The sequence below is a fragment of the Lycorma delicatula genome, chromosome 7 (assembly GCF_047948215.1).
Source record: "Lycorma delicatula isolate Av1 chromosome 7, ASM4794821v1, whole genome shotgun sequence".
Taxonomy (NCBI): domain Eukaryota; kingdom Metazoa; phylum Arthropoda; class Insecta; order Hemiptera; family Fulgoridae; genus Lycorma; species Lycorma delicatula.
This window is the reverse complement of record NC_134461.1, coordinates 69,717,107-69,737,157: the sequence shown is the minus strand read 5'-3', so window position 1 is coordinate 69,737,157 and position 20,051 is coordinate 69,717,107. Positions and strand designations below refer to the sequence as shown.

The window sequence follows — 20,051 nt, the reverse complement described above, 5'->3', positions numbered from 1 at the left end:
AAAATTTTTTATATGCTTCCTGAATCACTTTGTACCTATATATATATCCTCTTAAGTTTGTCTAGACGTAGATTCAAAATTCTATCAATTTTGAGCTATTCGAAACTTCCGTATCGAAATAATATTATTTTATCTCGATTACTTATTTTTCGTCACAGAGTCATTTATCATTTAGTTTCTGAATGTATGTTTTGTTTTAATAGATCAATTCTTGTTCCATGTTGTCCTATAGAAGACATTTCTCTTTAATATACTTCCAATTAAGTTAAATTTACCTGAATTTGTTACTAAGTACTTAGTTTTGCATACGTCTCCTATTTGTTTCTTGCGTAATTAATGTGTTAAATAAACAAATTAATAAAAAAGATATCTTTGAAGATAATGAATATTGTTTATTTTTTGGTGTTATAAGCTCAGTTTTCTCTGTATGTTAGAGAGAATCCATTCAAAAGTTATTAAGCTTCAAACACGTTAACACACATATAGTGCCTACATGAAAATAAAAGCTTGATCGAAAAGGTCGAGACTGTACTACTACCGAACCTGAAAACATTTACACCCGTAATAGGGGTTTTATGACCCAGAGACCCATTCCCCAAAATAAGTGAAAGGGTATTGTTTGTACGTATATACGTATGTTGGCGTGTTTGAGACTTAATAAGTTTTGACTATGTAACTCGATTTTGATGAAATTCAGTACAGAGGATCATTATATGAATGGGGGGGGGGGATTTGTTGGTAAAACTTTAGGGTCAATATCTTTAGGAGGAGGAGCTGGGATAGATAGCTTTCTAGAGTCAATTTTTTAAAAAGTTTGCAGACATAACCACATTCTATATTTAAGCTCAGAACAAGCGTGCATGCTTATCTAAAAAAATTGCCCCAAAATTCGAAAAAAGCTTTTTTTTTAATTATTGCATATTTTTTAACCGGGTTTTTTTATGTCTTCCTAGGGATAGAAGTAGTATAAGTCACCCAAACAAAAAGTACTTTTAGGGCAATATTGGGGATGGAGGAGCCGATGAAAGTTTAAAAATATTAATTTTATGAAATTTTTAAATATTTTTTTTTGGTTTATTTTCATGTATCAGTATTTTTCCAGCATGTAAAAATAAATAATCAATGCTAGGACAGTATTACTACTCTGTTGTTGTCAGCTTTTTTAAGTTTCTAGGAAAAGTCTGAAATTAAGAAAATTTGAATTTTACTGCTGGGCTACTATGCGAACGTATGAGAATTACCGAGTTGCAATTGAATTCTCTGTCTTTGTAAACACATATTGTTTTTAATTTATTTAAATAAAAATATATTTAGCAATGAAACGTGATTTCATATTAGTAAATTATTTGATATGCATTATTACATATTATCTTTATTATAAGTTTTTGTGATAAAATTTCTTGTTAAATTAATCTCGTTTAAAGGTGGAGGAATGTCATTTTAAAAATTAAATTAGTATCATTAATGATGTGTGCCAAGTCTGATGTCATAGAACGCACCACATGCTCACAATCACAAACACACATACCACTTGTCGTTTTACTAAACTCGATAAATTTTGGTCTGACCACATTACACAACTGCAAACTAAAATAAGGGCATCAAACACGTGGACTAATGCTTACACGTGTGTATCATCTTTAAGTCATGACATGCCATGTCATATATATCACGTAATCAATATCATTCTAATTTTGTATGCTTCTATATATATATATATTTTATCTTATTTATTTACTTTGAAATCTTACAAACCTAGTTTTGTTAAAAAACAAAACATGTACGTTTAAAGAATAATTATAGATAAAATTGTTGAAATATTATTTATTGTTTTTCAAAATTGATAACCCACTGCCCGATCTCCATCTCAGCCTTTTCATTCGGTAGGTCCCGGGGTCCGAACTAGTCAGGTTTGGTATTTTTCATACGCTGCAAAATTTAGATTCCATATTCCCAGACGCAAACTTCAAGCTAAAAAAATAAAAAAGAAGTATTCGAGTTTTTTTGAACCTTTAAAATCATATTTTTCATCTTTTGAATAAAATAGATTTCGATTATTATCTTTGTCAGACACTATATTTTGATAATTCCTAACACTTTATTACATAGATCTGATCAGTAGTTTTATTTTGGGAGAATGAAATAGACTAGCTATTATTTTTAATTTCATACTTACATATTCACAAATAAATATGAAAAAATGTTTACAGAGATTGAAAATATTAGTTAATTTTTTTTATTAAGCCACAAAAAAAAATTACAATGCCTTTCAACTAGAAAATGTGATTTTATTTATAAACTACTGTTTTTAGTTTGAACCATACTTTAGTTTATTCTATATTATTTTTTAGGCAATTAAAATCATTTACAATATTAGTCCTACGATTTAGAATAATTGAGATTTTTTTGAAGTTTGTTTATAAAATGGATATATTGCATTAAAATAATATGAATCTAATATTTATTATTATTAATTATTTATTTATTTATTTTTATTTACAGTATAATGGCTCCTACAGTTTGTATTGCTGAACCTGGGGAAGACCGGCGAGTTCCTTTTCAATTAGAAGCACATTTACTTGCATTAAAAACTGCTTCCGGTAAGTAATATTGTTATATATATATATATATATATATATATATATATATATATATAATAATCTGTTAACTGTATATAATTATTTTTATTAAGTTTGTTGAACTTTCTGAAAAGAAAATATCATAAAAAAAGTCTGTTCGATACTAAAATTATAGCAATATATAAACGAAAGAGAAAACAAAGGAACTCGGATCCAATAAGAGGCTAGATGCCTCGTTATCTCTCAAATAAAATTAAATTACATGTCCCTTCTTATACCGGGGTTCATAATCTATTGTCTCCGTCTGTCTTCTAACCTTTTTCACAAAACGTTAACTTTAATAACGGTCATTCGAGTTCACTTAACGGCACTGTTGAGACCGAGAAAAACAACTGCTGAAATGTAATTCTCGGTTTACAGTCAATTGTAAAGAAATGTTATGTTAAAATAAAAACAATTTATTTATTTGGTTTTTTTTTACCGATTTCGAAGCGAAGTACGGTATTATTTTCGATCGCATAATGTGAGTGGGGGTGAAAATGAATTTTCTTTACTTTTTGAGATATGGAGTACGAAAATACCATTCACTTAAATTGTAGTTTCCTTATACAAACTGTTTGTGTATATATATACTCGTGTATATACACACACACAGAATGTATCGCAAAGTTCTCCCGGGACTTTCATAACCTATTCTACTCGTAAAAATAATGAAAAAAGTTCATATAAACATACGTCCTAAAAATGCTTTGTTTGCGAGTTACGGCTAGTGAAAAATTTCGCTCGGATTTCAGCTATCCCGGTAAAATGAGGTCGTACTGAAATTTTTAGGACGTTAATTAAGGGGCAACATTAGTGATTTTTTATATTTTTTGGCCTGAAAAATCGAATAAAATATGATAGAAATTACAATATCCTTCCATCCTGGAAGAAGAGATAACTAACAGGTGGGATGTTTTCAGGAAAAATATAGATAATTAGAAGCAATTTAAAGAACAAAAACAGGTACGTGCGAAGGGTTTAAAGTGAACTGACGAACAGAAGAAGGCTAGTAGTGAGCGAATGAAGAAATCAGGGAAGCAAGCAAGATGAAACTCTTCAAAAACAAAAAAACAAAAAATATATATATATGTAAAACCAAAGGTGCAAAACGACAAAATTTGGGAGTTACAATGAGAAATTCTTCATTACGTAATCTTTTTTTTTTAGAAACATTTCCTTGATGAAATAAAATAAAATTTTTCATCGATTTGTTTTTACTCATTTATGGTAGATTTATTTATTAAGCCTCAAATTCATCGGTAAAAATGAAACGCGTCAAGAATACTTTTCAATTGAGAAGCAGTCTTTTGTCCCCCTTGACTAATATTAATTGATAGCCACGGTGTCAAAATGAAGCGATTTAAACTGAAAAAAAAAAAATGATTTATGTTTGCTTTGCTATTATTTCGATATTTATGAAAATCAACGTAAAATATTTTTTAGGATAACCAGCTTTAAATTTCCTAAATGGAATGTTATGCAACAGTAAAAAAAAATTGAATACCTTTAAATATGGTTTTTAAATTGTTTAGGAAACATATTTATTTATACAATCTAATAACTTCATTTTTTATTAATTTTATTATTACTTATATTACGTTTTACTAAAATGGAACACGCTTGCAAATCATGCACATTTATTGTTTTGAAAATTATTGCAAAACAAAGCAAGAATTCTAATAGTTTTAAAATACGGTGCATTGTAATACTGTTTAAAATTCTATTTTTAGTATTGGCTATAGATAGATATATTTGAATGAGTGTTCGAGGTAGGTGGTCGTTTACTATTATAAGAATGATGTATAATTTACACCAAGTCTAAATCGAATTTTGGTAGGAGGTATCTCATTTTAAATACCGTAATATATTTTATGTATTATTATTTTTTTAATTTTCTTTTTTAATTTAATGAAACAGAAAGGGTTGTATTTTTATATTCCTGTTAACGCTGTTTATTTTTTATTTTTTTGTAAATTGTGTTTTTTTCTGATTCAAATTTGATATTTTTAATGAATTATGCATATAAATTTTCCAATTTCTTATTCTTAATATGGACAATCTATTTTATGTGTGTGTGTATATTTTTTGAAAAAGGACTTTTTTAATATTCGTAAAAAATATTTTATTTTAAAATATGAAAAATAATAATATTTGAATGTTAGAAATATTTTATTTAAGATTTATGGTCAACATTTATTTAATGTAAACAGTGGAAAACAATTAAGAAAAAGTACCGGAACGTTTGATTTTGTACTATAGGAGACCGTAAGAATATGTTCCTACCTGACTACATGACAATTTTGTGGGTTGACTACATGACAATTTTATGAAAAATGCAAATTAATTATGATGTTTATAATGATAAGAAGCAAAAATTATCTTTTTCGTGTCAAATGTTTAACTTTTTTTTCGTGAATTAGATTTTTAACCACTTATTTTTTCGCCGTTTCTACGGATATCCAAGATCAAGGGGAATTTTCGTAAGGTCTGATTTTTATGATTTAGGTTTCATATTTTATCGGCTCATAATTTTTTAATAACATCAATAAAAATAATAATGAAGAGAGGGTTAGGAATCAAACTAAACAGTTATATATCCACAAAAATATTTAATACATGAACATTGATTACACGAATTCGTCGTATACAACTTAAGGAAGTAATAATATTTTTCGTTAAGAAATATGATAATAGTGAATACAAATGTTTAAAAGAAAACATAGACCAGATTCTAAGTTAAAACAAATTTTATGTGAAAGGACAGGACAGATTTTTAATTCTCCTAAAAACCACTACCGAACGGCGTTCTTCCACCAGTGCATTCCTGCACAAAATTAGCATTCTCTATGGAAACTATTTATGACAATGTTTTTTTATGTATATATATATTTTTTTTTTTTCTTCTACATATACAAACCGACTGTACTAAAATTTCTATCATTTCCATATATAAATATTTATCTGTATGTACGTTCTTATGACGGAACAAGTGTTGATATGTAACTTATTACATGGCCACATGGTACAAATGACTGATTATTCTATATGAGGAAAATATTGTTACAAATTCTAATTTCCCGTCCAGACACCGCTATAGAAGAGCTGTAGCTCTAAAAGAGAAAGTATTGTAATCGGTCAAATTTGTGTAAAATCGGGTTTTCACCGAATCGTTACCTTTTGACACCTAAGGAACCCAAAAAACCGGATGGAAATTTTCTGGTTATTAATGTTCGTAAGTAGGTGTGTGTGATCGATGTTGGCCTCTAAATCACTTTATATTTCCAGAACTACTAGATTGATTTTGACCATACGTGGACAAATCACTTCTATATATACGAGGCGTTGATGCAATTAAATTTTCAACATAAAAGGTCAAGGGGGTGATGATGTAAAGCAAGGTTATCCTTAGTATCTCAAGATTTCGCTTAATTAAGGTTATATTTTTCTTAGGCGCATTTGTTGATTAAAAATAACAATATTTGCGAAGAAGTTTTTTGCAAAATCGAACTCCACCTCAAAAAAATGCTCTAAACTAGTGGTTAAGTGGACGTACTACGACAGTAGTACGCCCTGTCACTACAACGAACGCTAGTGTCGCAGTCCCCCATATTTGAATTTCCCTTTTTCCTGGTAGAAAATTCACTTTTTATCATCTTGGACCGGGAAATTTGAAATTCCACAGGGTTGCCAATCAAACTGTTTTTTACACTTTAAATATTATTTATTTAATTTAATTTAGTTAATATTTCAAAGGTTGGTAGCACTGACGTACAGCTTTTGTAGTCGTCTGCTATGTTGTGACGTCACAGGTAAGCGGTAGAATTAAATATAAATGAATAATATGTAATGTGTTAAAACGTAACTCGGTCTGGCTGGGTATCGAACTCGATCGCCCGTTTGACTCGGTACGTGGTGAGTTAAGCCTCGTGGCTACACCAGTCTGTCGACCGTACAAGAGAAATTTGTTCTACGTAAATTGTGAAATTACATTAGTTTAGTTAGTGCTGACCATCGTCGCTAGTATCGGTACACCCGCATGAATTAAATGCGCGCGCGCTTTATTTAGAATCATTGAATTAAATAAACGAAAAAATATATTTAAATAAAATGATAAATATTTTAAATTATGTTGTGTGTGTAAGCCGTGCACGAAAAACAAGCTACAGTGTAGGAATTTTCTGGAACGCGACTTTAGTCGCGTGACGAGAAAGTCCTACAACTGTGTTTAGTTTTTTTGTATACGCGCAAGCAGCGTGCTTATAAGTGGTATGATATAATATTATTTCGATAAGGCTTAGTGCTATTTATTTAGCTGTCTATTGTCTTAGTTTTTTTTTTTTTTAATGTAGACGTTAAGCATTAAAACACTTTTAAGTATGATTCACTGGAAAAAATAAAAAAAATTAGTAAAAAAATAATAACAGTAAAAATAATTTTAAAAACAGCATCTGTATTAAATTAGAAACTTAATTTTTTTTTAATAAGTGATTTGAAAGGTTTGATGCATTTCTAAAATCCTTTCTGTTCTCTGCTAATCTTTTAATCTTGATGTATCTACTACATCCTATTTCCTCAATTAACTACCTTCATTTATTCTAATCCTTGTTTTTCTTCATAGCATGTAATCGTATTTCCTTTTAGTTAATTTAATTAATTAATTAAATCCTAAATGTTTTCGGGTATTTTTCATTAATTATTGATTTTTTTCAATCTTTTATTACAGTATATTTCTGATGATTTATTTTAAAAAAAGACTTATTTATTTTGGATTTAATCAGGTTATTTAATTTTCAATAACCTTTCATTAAAACTGTGTACTTTTTCCAGTTTAATATTTTTTGATATTTTTTCTCACTAATAGTTGTGTTTATCTAAAAATTATTTTTTAATATATTTTCTTGTTACTGGTAGACTTCTTTTCTGTATAAAAAAATTATGCTTTTGTTAATTTGCCTTTGATGTCGACCTTATTTCGTCAGTCAGAAGGAGGAGTTACTATTATAAGACAAGACGGCTTTATAATATCTGTTTACTTGTCCAGAGATGCAAGTATTATTACGCAGTTTTGCATGACGATATATGATTATTATTCTGCACCATAATGGTTTAAAATACTGTACATATTAAATTGTTAACAATAATTTTTACATAAATCATAATTTACTGTTATACGTCTCTAGTTATTAATAGGGTAAAGCATGCTAAATTGTATGAAATTGTTATTTATTGTTACACATACATCGCTATGCTATTTAAATCAAAATAGATGTCCCATTATCCAATTACAATGCGCTGTTGTCGTAGAAATTTATTACAATTTTCGTATAGGTCTACGTAAAGGGAATATTGACAGCTTTTAAATTATAATACCAGTACGTTATTGTCGAGGAGGAAAATATGTAAAAGGAATGAGGATGTATCGGTGCATAGTAAATTTCAAAATTGTATAAAATTACCCTTCATGAATGAAAAACTTCCTTTCACATTGTGTAATTCGATGCAATCAGTATACGCACGTGTCAAGTGGTTTTTGATTCATATACACACATATTTAAGCATACATTTCATACACACAAGTCCACACGAACACACATATACATATATCTTATTACTTAACACCATTATAAAAAAATTTAAAAAAAATCTTTGGTCAGTAACGTAAAAATCTTATTGTTACGTAATATATATTACAATAGATATAACATACAAATAAAAAAAAAAATCTTCCAAAATTTTTAAACGTTTATTTCGTATTATATAATAGATTTAGCTACAGTCAAACTTTTATAAGTCGATCTTCTCATAAATCAAATTTTTCTGATAATCTATTTTTTACTTGTTTCAAACCAATTCTTATTTTTAGGTTTTCTATATTTATAAATTGAACTGCGGATGTAACTTTTTCTATTTAGTTGAAATTAATGTATTTTTATTATATAAATATCAGTATTTTCCCCTTTTTTTATTGATAAGAATAAAAAATTAAAATTTTGTAAATATTATAAAATTAGAATCTTTTACAAATTAAATTTATTATTTTCATTAGCTTTTTATGACGTAATTTCACAATTATTGGTAATATGAATGTTAGCTGTCATAACCAAATTGTTATGGATTAGCTGATATGAAGCATGACAATGACTAAATCATTAAGAAGAAAATATTCTTTTATGCTACATACATGTCAGAGTCAGAAGTGCTTTGATCTCCCAGTTCCTTTTTTATCAAACAAAGCATGCTACTACAAATCGGCAAGGTTCACTAAAATACAAAATACTGTCATATGTTCTACCTTACAAGTAATATCTTAACTAAGCTCATCATAAGAACTGATTACATATTGAAAATCATTTTTCAACCGGTTTCTCTTATATTTTAGATGATATACATACGTCACAGCCATATGTAAAGCAGCAGATCAATCTCATCTTTTCTATGAGGAAAAATGCACATTTGTATAATCCATTCAATTGCTGAAAACCAAAATGTCAGAAAATTAAATACAATATAATTCGTAGTCCAATCTGTAATTAAAAAAAAAAAATCATTTTTAGGTATGGTGTGATATTGCAATTGTATCTATCTAAGAGGGAAAAATCTAAGAAAAAAATTCTGATGTGAAACCACATGACTTCCTTGTACGCTTATTAAATTACATATATACATTTAAAAAAAAATGAAATCTTCATAAAATTTTATTTCATTAATAACTTCTGATATTTTTTCATAATTTGTTTTATTGTTATTATTGAATTATTATTTATCGTAATTTTTTTTTACATCAGAGGTTAATAATTATTAATAAATCAATATATTTAAATTAAAAAAAAAGTATGAAGACTGATTCGAACCGATGTGCCTTCCCTTTGAAATATCCAAATATTTCATTAATTAAGATTTAATTCGGCTATAACTCTGGAACCAATGAAAATAAGTACTACTTATAATATATCATTGAAAAGCGCTTATTAGTGCAGTTAAGAAAAAGTCCAAAATCCAAACAAATTTGAATTTTGGGCTTTTTTTGGACACTTTTGGTTCAGTCGATTGCAATCAAAAGAGGGGGTGCACAAACAGATGTTACAATAATCCTGAATCCAAAATTTCAACATACTACAGCTAATAGTTTTTGAGTTATGCGTGATACATACGTACAGATATTACACCGAACCTAGTCAAAATGGATTGAGGGATGGTCAAAATGGATATAACGTTGAAATCTGAAAACCGAAATTTTTCCCGATCACAGTACTTCATTTACTTCGTACAAGGAAGTAAAAAACAAAATCATTTTTTTAGAGCAAAATCAGAGTCTGTAATTCATAAATATATGATTGTAGCATTCAAATTTTGATATTGTACTGACTTTCAAAGTTTTCTCAAGTACAGATGTTTTACAGTATTAATTCTTATAGAGGGCTTGTGTTTTGTAGACCGGATTTTGATATTTTATTAATAAATTTTTAACAAATGTATTATACAGAGTGAGCAACTTAAAACCGAACCCATAATGAAACCGCTACCCAACACTATTTATGAAAGACTCTCACACAACTAATGTGACTAGTGGATGTATATGTTACTGCTGATTGTTGCTGCCGTTTGTCAGCTCGTTACGTGTCACTGTAGTAAACGTTTTGTTGCATTGCAGTATTGTGAGTGCAGTTGTGTTTGTGTAAAATGTCTTATTCAATCCAGGAGAGGATAGCTACAGTTGAGGCTTATATTCGTTCTGGATCGTTTGAAGAATCACATCAAATATTCATAGAAAAATTTCCGAATGCCTATATCTCAGCGAAGAGTAGCAAACATGATTTAATTAAAAAATGGCGTACAACAGGTTCGGTTTCAAATCCAAAACGAAATAGGCAACCTTCCATTGGAACTCCACAGGCAATTGCCGATATTGAAAGGAGAATTACCACTAGTCAAAAAAAATCACTACGCAAATTATCCCAACAATCTAGTGTTAAATAAGCATCGTTGCGTAAAATTCTTTATGAATTAAAATTGAAACCATACCGCGTTATATCAACCGAAACGTTCAATCAAACCGAAACGTCTTGATTGTTGCAACTGGCGTCTCGGAAACATTGTTGGTGGACAGATACTTGCGATTTTTTCCGTTGGGGCTGGTTAAAGGAGAAAGTTTATGCATCTAATCCCCGCAATATTGATAACTGAAAGTCAACATTCAACGAGAAATCAACGCAATTGACAACAACGTTTTGCATCAGACGACTCTCAATATGACCAGTCGAGCACAAAAAGGCATCGATGCCCAGGGTGGTAATTTTGAACATATTCTTTAACAATAAGGTAAATATATGTGACATTTAAATTACTTTATATGTTTTTCTTATTTAATTTATTCGTATCATTCATAAAATTTCATTCCAACATAACCTACCGATTCTGCAGAGGTTACGTTGTGGGTTCGGTTTTATGTTGCTCACTCTGTACTACACATATATAAATTAGTACGAGATTTTTATCGGTTTTTTGTATCATTAACCTAGTAACACTGTTCAAGTGTTTTGTTTGTTTTTTTATGTTGATATTTAAACCTACTCACCTTTGGTAACCTTGTGTTTCCCTTTCTTTTTAGATAATCTATTAAAAAAATAGTACTTATGGCACACCAACACACATATTACGTTACTAAGTGAGAAATGACTGCTTATGGTAGTAGCGCGTGAGGTTTTTTTCTTTAGTTAAACATCTTAAATAACTTATGACCTTGCATTATAAAAAGAGGTTTTTTATTTTACCTGGATAATAATGAGAGATCATAAAGAGAGTAGTCCCATAATTTATGCGGGGATTTCGAACAAGTAAAAAAGTCCACATAAATGAAAATCGCAAAAATTAAAAAAATAAACTAATTTTGAAATTCTGATTAAAAAATTTGTCCTGCAATTATTACAAGAACTTATTTACGACCTTTATTTAAAAATCTATAAAAATTTTTTAAATATAAAGTAATAATCATATTATTATTTTTAATTTTAAAAACCTTTCTTTTGTTTATCAGTACCAAGGGAATCCCCATTTCCTTTCTAAAGTTTTTGCTGTGGTCACTTTTCGGGATTTTACTTTTAAGTTATTTGGAAACTTTTATCCTATAATAAATTGGTTGTTTAGAAAAACTTCTATTAAATGTTTACTTTCCCATCAAGCGCTATAGCAAAGCTAGAACTTCAGAAGGGATTGTAATCGGTCCAATTTGGGCATATGCGTTTTTCACCAGATCTTTACGTTTTGACACCTAAGGAACCCAAAAAAACGGAAAAACCGGATGAAAGTTTTCCGGATGTTCGTATGTGTGTATGGTGTCGCACTCTAAATCACCTTATATCTCCAGAACTACTCGACCGATTTTGACCAAATTTGGTCACATTACTTCTATATACCTGGGGCATTAATGCTATTAAATTTTTAACTTAAAAGGTCAAAGGGGTGAGGCTGTAGAGCAAGGTAACCCTCAGTATATCGAGATTTTACCTATTAAGGTCATATTTTTCTTAGACAGATTTGTTAACAATTCAAATATAATATTTCCCAAAAAATGTTTTGCAAAATCGCACCCCCACCCCAAAAAAATCCTGTAAATAAACTAGTGGCTAAGTGGGTGTACAACGTTATTAGTACCCCTCTCACCACAAGGAGTGGTAGCTTAGCACTATCGTACAGCTGCTGTAATCGTCTGGTATGTTGTAACGTCACAGGTGAGCGGTAGAATTAAATAAATGAATAATATTTGAAGTACAAAAAAGTATTTAAAGTGATCGCTAGTATCACCACACCTCTCTCTCTCTCTCTTTTCCTGTTTAGCCTCCAGAACCACCGTAAGGTATTACTTCAGAGGATGAATGAGGATGATATGTATGAATATAAATGAAGTGTAGTCTTGTATAGTCTCATGTCGACCATTTCTGAGATGTGTGCTTAATTGAGCCCGATCACCAAAGAACAATGGTATCCACGATTTGGTATTCAAAGCCGTATAAATGTAACTACCTTTACTTGGATTTGAACTTTATAACTCTCGACTTCGAAATCAGTTGATTTGCGATTACGAGTTCAGCACTAGACCAACCCGGTGGGTCAATACTCCCACACCCGCGCGAATAAAATACGGTACGCATTCTCGTTTTAGTTAAAATTATTGAATTAAATAAACGAAAAAAATATATTTAAACAGAATTATTTAAAAATAAATATTTTTAATTAAGTTTGTGTGTATGTGTGTAAGCCGTGCATCAGGAAAAGCCGCGTGACGGGCAAGTCCTACAACTGTTTTGTCACCTTTTTTTTTATAGGATTTAAATTAATCTAACGATTGGTTTGTGTTCACATATTACCACCATTTGAAAAATGTTTTCTACTATTAACCTAATTTTAATTTTTAAAATCATTATCCAAATTATTAATCTATATAAACGTAAAAATTAAATATACTGCACGGAAAAATGATGCAGTCAGTAAACGTATAACTTAAACGTTTTCTGTTTAGAATATTAATAAAAAATGTTTAAGAATATCCTAGAACTGCATATATTGAATACATGTGTCTTAATTACTTGACCAAGTGAAATAAATCCGAATAAATTATAAGATTATTGTATCCAGGAATATTTAGCTTGATCCATAAAAGACAAAAGAACAAAAACGATGCTAAATAAGTGCCTGCTTATTTTTTGCCAATTTTTTTATTTAATATATTTGTATCAGGCTACTTTCATTCGCCTAATGTGGATTAATCTGTAGTTATGGTCATCACTTAGTTGTTCCGTTTCTTTACCTCCTGGCATCATAGCTCTAGCTAGAGCTACACTGCAATAAGGAAATTATGGTAATCAATCAAAAAATTTGGTATGGGTTTTTTTCATTTCTCAACGTTTCATGATCCAGGGACCCCAAAAATAAAACTGGGGGGGGGGGTAATGTTTGTAAGTACGTATGTCAAAATTTTGCCAATATAAACCCACTTTATGTTAATTTCAGTACATGCATACTGTTATTTATTGTTTTTTTGTTTTTTTATTTTCTTTTAATTCCCCTTCTCCAGAATTAAAAAAAAATATCTTTTTGTTTACTGCACATTTTTTAACCGATTTTTTTATGTCTTCCTAGGCATAGTAGTAGTGCAAGTGACCCAAAACAAAAATACTTTGGGAGCAATATTGGGGTTAGGGGAGCCAGTCGGAATTTTATCAGTGAGTTTGAAGAAGCTTGTTTCACAATATCAAAAGTATTTGGAACGAAACGGTGATTATGTAGAAAAAAGAAGTAAATATGCAAGTATTTGAAACAATTGATAATTTTTTCTTTTTTTCAATTATTTTGTTAACGATCGGCCCTTACTTTTGAACCGCGCCTCGTATATAAAAATATTTAAAGTAAACCTATAAAAAACAAAAATCTAATCAATTTAAAGAAATCCACATTCTTAATTGAATCAACAATACGATGCCAAAAAAAAGATTTTTACAAAACTTCTTCAGATTTTTAATGTCGGCGCCAAATGAAATATTACTAAGTTGGTTGTTTTGAGTAGGAGCTCGATATTCTAAAATTCAAAAAGGTTTTTTTGAATTGAATTTGTCCTATTTAACAAATTTTTGTGGTTTCTATGTTATTTTTAAAAATGTTATTATTTATGTAAGTAATAAGGAATGAAATAAGTTAAATCTGTTATCTTGAAAGTGGTTGTTGTTACAAAAACGAAGATTTCCAAGATAATATATCTAGATCGAACCATGCAGAATATTTCTAATTTCTATTTTCTAACTATTCTTACTTAAAGATGGCCACATATTAATGAAATCCCAAAAATTGGACAAAAAATTTATCCATTTAGTGTTTGATTTGTGTGTTAATTAATAATGTTATATTTATAATGTGTTCTAGATAATTATCTTCTACTGAAAACAGAATACTAGTTTTTTTTTTTATGACGTATGTTTAAAGAAAAAGATTTTGTTGAGTAAACCAGACGTTTTCAACATCTGTTGTCGTTTTTTTTATTTTCATACAGCGTAAATAATGAATATCAGTACGTAAAAAATTTCTTTAAGTGATATGACATGTTGTATTGCTTTAGGGAGTTCTAACTGCGAACTCACCCTTTTTAACGATTTTTTATTCTCTTTGTTATAAAAATCTTCCCCTACAGATGTCACATGCCATTCATCATATTTACTATTCCTGTCTTTCATTTACAGCTTGAAAATAACAGAACAACTACAGTTATTGATTTTAAAAAAATTCTACGTTTTCTTTTATTTTCAGTAACTCAAACATATTGTTTTACGATTTTTATTATGATTATACTTATCAGAAGATTTAATTGATTTAGCTATATAACAAATTTTTTTTTTATCCAAGGAAAATATTTATTTTGTATGGTTTTAGTTAATAAAATTTGTCATTTTTTGTACATGGTAAACTTTAAAAAGTTCAACAATATCGCCTCGCATAAACAGTATTGTGGTTTATGAAGTAATTATATACACAATTAACGTTAAACGTTTTCGGAATTTTTTTTTACATTAAATGTAATGTAAGAGGACTTAAAATTAATTAATGGATTAAATGTTATATTTACTTGGAAATAGAATTATAATTAGTAATTCTGTGACAAAATATTAATTTTACTCGATCGTCTTTAACAATAATATATGAGTCAAGTTATTTTTAAAAAAGTTCATAAAGGAATCTTGCCACTTGTGTAAGTAAAATCGGCAAACCAAATGGAATTTTAATCGCCTATCCGCAAAATATAATAAGCAATGGTCTTCCATTAATTCGAAGGTCCTGTGTAGCTGGTTCTAAAGAAAAGAAATAAGGTTATAAATGAGAATAACCTGAAAGAACTTAGTTTAATGATTAAATAAGTAAGCTGCTTTGACGAAGGTAAATTTCATTCTATAGCTTTTATTTTATTTTATGGTATTTTATTAACTCTTATAAAACTGATACCTAATCTTCCAACATTCGAAGATCTGTGTAATAAAAAAAATACATCTTCTACATTTTTGGAAAGGGAATTTATTTATTTTCATCAAGCGGATTTTCTGTTGATCGAAAAGATGAATTCATAAAATATGATATAACAGGGAATATAAGACTTAGAATCGGTCACACGCGATTAACAAATTCATATTTGTTAACCGGCGAAGAGAGACCAATGTGCGGTGTTTGCAATAAAACACTTACAATTAAGCATCTAATAGAAGAGTGTACAATATATGAGGACCTCTGAAAGAGGTTCTGTCTAAGAAGTGACATTACTGCTGATCTGGATAATGGAAATGAAGAAAAGATAGTTGCATTTTTACACGCCAGTGAACTTTATAGAAGTCTGTAGAAATTGAAAAATTTTTAAAGCTGCGTTTAAGAATCTCTAAGTGGAATTCTTTATGTATATGGGAGTCTCGAAGCGTGGCACTTGTAGTGATGGGAGGCCATCACTACAAGTGATGGCCTACTACTCTTGCCTAGGCCATCCTGGCTCGTCTGCATTCAAGAGCAGTGAGTCGAGGTGTGTCCAATGATGGCATGGGGGACCCTCAAGGGTAAACTGAGGGCGCGAGGCTATGGGTAAGCGCAATGGATGCCTGTAGCCTGATTATAAGGAACTGCCACGGCGTCCTGGCGCGACTAATATACTGCTTCACGGCGGTTCTTGTCACCCCCGAGGGTGCTTAAACAAACTATAAACGAGACAGGTAGAAGAAAGAAATGGTATTGATAAGTTGTATTTTTAATTTCATGGTCTTTTTGAGAACCTCATCTCAAATTTTAATATCGGGGCCCTTTACACCTCGCAAGTGTTGTTTTGTCTTGTTGTTGTGTCTTAATGTTTTTTATGTTGGTTGTGTTTTTAAATAAAATGTAAGAGCCCTTTATCAATTATAATTTGTTACGAAGTTTTTAGGAATAATTAATTTAATTTCCTCCTAGCTTTATATATTTTGTAATTTTAATTCATATAACATTAAGTTATTATTGAAAGTAATATTGTTATCATTTAATAAAACGAGCAACAACATCGATCGTAATTTTTAATAGATGGGCATCCCACACACAATACGCGTGACCTCAGTGCGCGTTCTATAAGGACTGACCAGCTCACTGTTACCCCCACTTTAATGTAAACGATTGTATACGCATGCGCAGTGATAGTTATCGTACTCCCTTCCACGGAGTAGTTTTTCGCAACTGAAGTCCACGTGGCTGCACGTGGAGTTCGCTTGTGACGTCATTTTATTACATCAGATCACATGATTATTATAGTTATTGTTCACTTATACCTGATGTTTTCCGCCAACATTATTATTATTATTATTATTTTTATGATTTCGATACAATAAATTAAAAATAATTACTTTTCTCTCTTCTTATTCTTTAATGTTGCCATTTATCAAGTATGTTTTTATTACATTCTTACATCTCAGAATTTTGATAGGTATTTTTTTTTATACGACCTGAAAGTTTGTGTAGTTAATTATATTTTAAATTATAGGGATATTTTAGTTCTTAAGAAGTAATTATTTTTTATAACTGTATATATAATTTCTCCGCTATTAGAATTCTAAAAATATCCCATCTATTTTGTGTAGATTTCGCAACAAATATTTGTTTACATTTGGTTATTAGCTTTTAATATTTTGTTAATTCTTTTCATTAATTTTTTGTTTATCTCTTTTCGATTTCTTTTTTTAATAGATAAATTTGCTAGGATTACTGAACTTTTTAATCCATAAATTTTATATTAAATGTAATATTTTATTTTACAATTCATTCAATTTAGTCGCCGTTAATTTTATATTTATATCTATGCTGGCCTACTAAATAAATTTAAATTGAATGAAGGTTTCTCAGAATATCTTTTTTTTCATAATATTTTTACATATTTCATATAAAACCTATGCAAATAAGCCTGTTATCTTGATTCCCCCCTCCTGACTATTAATCTGACTGTTTATCTGTTCATATCGTATACCTCATAAAAACGATATGATCGATTTTAATAAAAAAATAATTATACAGTATATGTTAATAGTAACCTCGATTTGAAATATTAGAAAAAAATATTACAAACATTCATTTTACTCCCTATAAAAACATTTTAAAAGAAGTTTAAGCCTGTATATATTTAAATAAATAAACCTGCCACTCGTAGTGGTAAGCAATTTGGCCTTTATAAATGATATATTCTTGTGTTGGATTCCCGGCATGTATTTTTAACACTTAGAATTTTATCCTTGTTATAATACGTTTTTAACATAATGTAAAATTTATGAAGCAACGTTTTTTTTTTTCAAATTTAGACATGGACAATCCTCTCTGATTAAAAAACGTAAGTAATTTTTAAGACCCTGCCGCATTTACTTACATTTTCAAATCTGATTGTAGCAATTAAATTATTAATTAAATTGAAAATCTATTCGTTCATTGTTATTAAACTTCCTCATTATGTTATAATTAAACAAATAACGAATAGTTTTATTCTATGATTAAAATACTAAGCGCTTATGTACCAGAATACTGTTTTGATTTTTATTCAGAACCCAAGATCGCCTAAAGTGTGGTATATCGAAAATATTTTACAATACGTCATTGCATTTCAATTTGTTATAATTACGAACAATATTGTTCGCAATAAAATTAAATGATTAATAAGTGTAAAATAGAGCTAGTGCTGTATTTTATAACATAGATAATACCACACATCATAAAATACAAAAAATAAATAACATTAGTTGTTTTTCCGCAATGAATATTGAACCCAAGAAGTTCGGAGCCGTAGTAAAAAAGACTCAAAATCATTTATCATTTATAAATAAATAAATATGAAAAACTTCGAAATCCAAAAAAATAATTCAAATAAGAATTTCCCTCTGGTCGGATGTGTATGAATTTAAATGTTAATTCCACGGATTTAAGCAAAACATTTTAAGGAAATAAATGAAAATAAACAGTATTTAAACAATTGCATAGAAAACATTGGTTTTGTAAATGTCACACCGCTTGATAAAAAAACATTCTGATGTATCGGCAAAATGAATTTAAACAAAATATATCGGAACAAAAGAATTAAAGTATGAAAAATTTGAAATATTTTTAAAATTAAACTTTTCCTGGATTTTGACTAAGTTTTCCCTACTATTATATAGATGATAATTAGTTCCTGGAGGAATATCTGGGTAATTCAGTTGCAATAATTACTGGTAAATCAGCAATTAGGTATATTGGTAAATGTATTTCTTTATTGTAATAACTAAACCTAAGAATTCTTTATTTTTGTTGGATATCACTCTCCATTTTGTACTTGGCTGATCTTAAGATTATTAGTTGGTCAGAAATTTTAGTTGTAGGATATATTATTTTGTAGTATATCTGAGTAATATACCAAATCATTGGTTGGTAGGCAGGTTCTTACTCCAGTGAGAGTGAAACTGGTCTCCTGCTCAATAAAGCTTAGTCCTAGTACTGGTTAAACCTTTGTAGTTATGCATAGATATAGTGTAATAGTTAGATAACACAATTGGAGAGATAAAAGCAGGCTTCGGGGAATTGTAAACTAATCATAAATTACTCGTACACCATGTGTATTATACAATTTTTTGTTTAAATAACAAAATTCTTTCTCTGTGAATTTATAGCAGGGTATCCAAACAAAAATACAAAGTTATTTATACTCGTATTTTTAACTTTCAAAAGAAATTAGTTTTATTATTTTTCATTTTTATTACAAAAAAAATCTTTTCTTTGTTTATGATTTTAATTCATTCCAAGGTTTAGTGAATAATTCTATAAATGATATTAATTAATTCTTTTAACCGTACCTTTCAAAAGGCAGAACTGTCAAAATGGTGTGAAAATGTCCGTAGTGGCTAACTTCGTTATGTATAGATGTTAACCGTGAGATTTCGAAAAATTCGCTTATATTATTATACATTAGCCGATATATGTCGAAAAACACAAATAAGCTTTGGTGGAGGTCGAAACGACAATTAGAAATTAAAAAAATCACCCAATACCAATCTCTAAGGTAAATAGGTTACGAGAAACCCTCGTAAACAAAGGAAGTTTAAATTTAAGCCTAACATAAAGCTTGCTTCGCTCGCTAACCTCGTCTAATTAAATTAGAGATATATTTATATTTAAATTAATTAAATTTAAGTGAAACATATCTTACGCTCGCTTCGTTCGCTAACCTCGTCTAATTAAATTAGAGATATATTTATATTTAAATTAATTAAATTTAAGTGAAACATCTTACGCTCGCTTCGTTCGCTAACCTCGTCTAATTAAATTAGAGATATATTTATATTTAAATTAATTAAATTTAAGTGAAACATATCTTATGCTCGCTTCGTTCGCTAACCTCGTCTAATTAACGTTAAATATACAAATTAC

General features: G+C 29.1%; 1 protein-coding gene across 3 annotated transcripts in view; it reads left to right on the top strand.

The window, feature by feature from the left end:
- Positions 1-20,051, top strand: part of Cipc (Clock interacting protein circadian) — a 207,368-nt gene that overhangs the window by 52,666 nt on the left and 134,651 nt on the right. For all 3 annotated transcript variants that reach the window (XM_075370817.1, XM_075370816.1, XM_075370819.1), the window contains exon 2: positions 2,503-2,600. In XM_075370817.1, coding sequence (XP_075226932.1) covers positions 2,507-2,600 — 94 coding nt within the window. In that variant the 5' untranslated portion in view covers positions 2,503-2,506. The remainder of the gene's footprint in view (positions 1-2,502; positions 2,601-20,051) is intronic.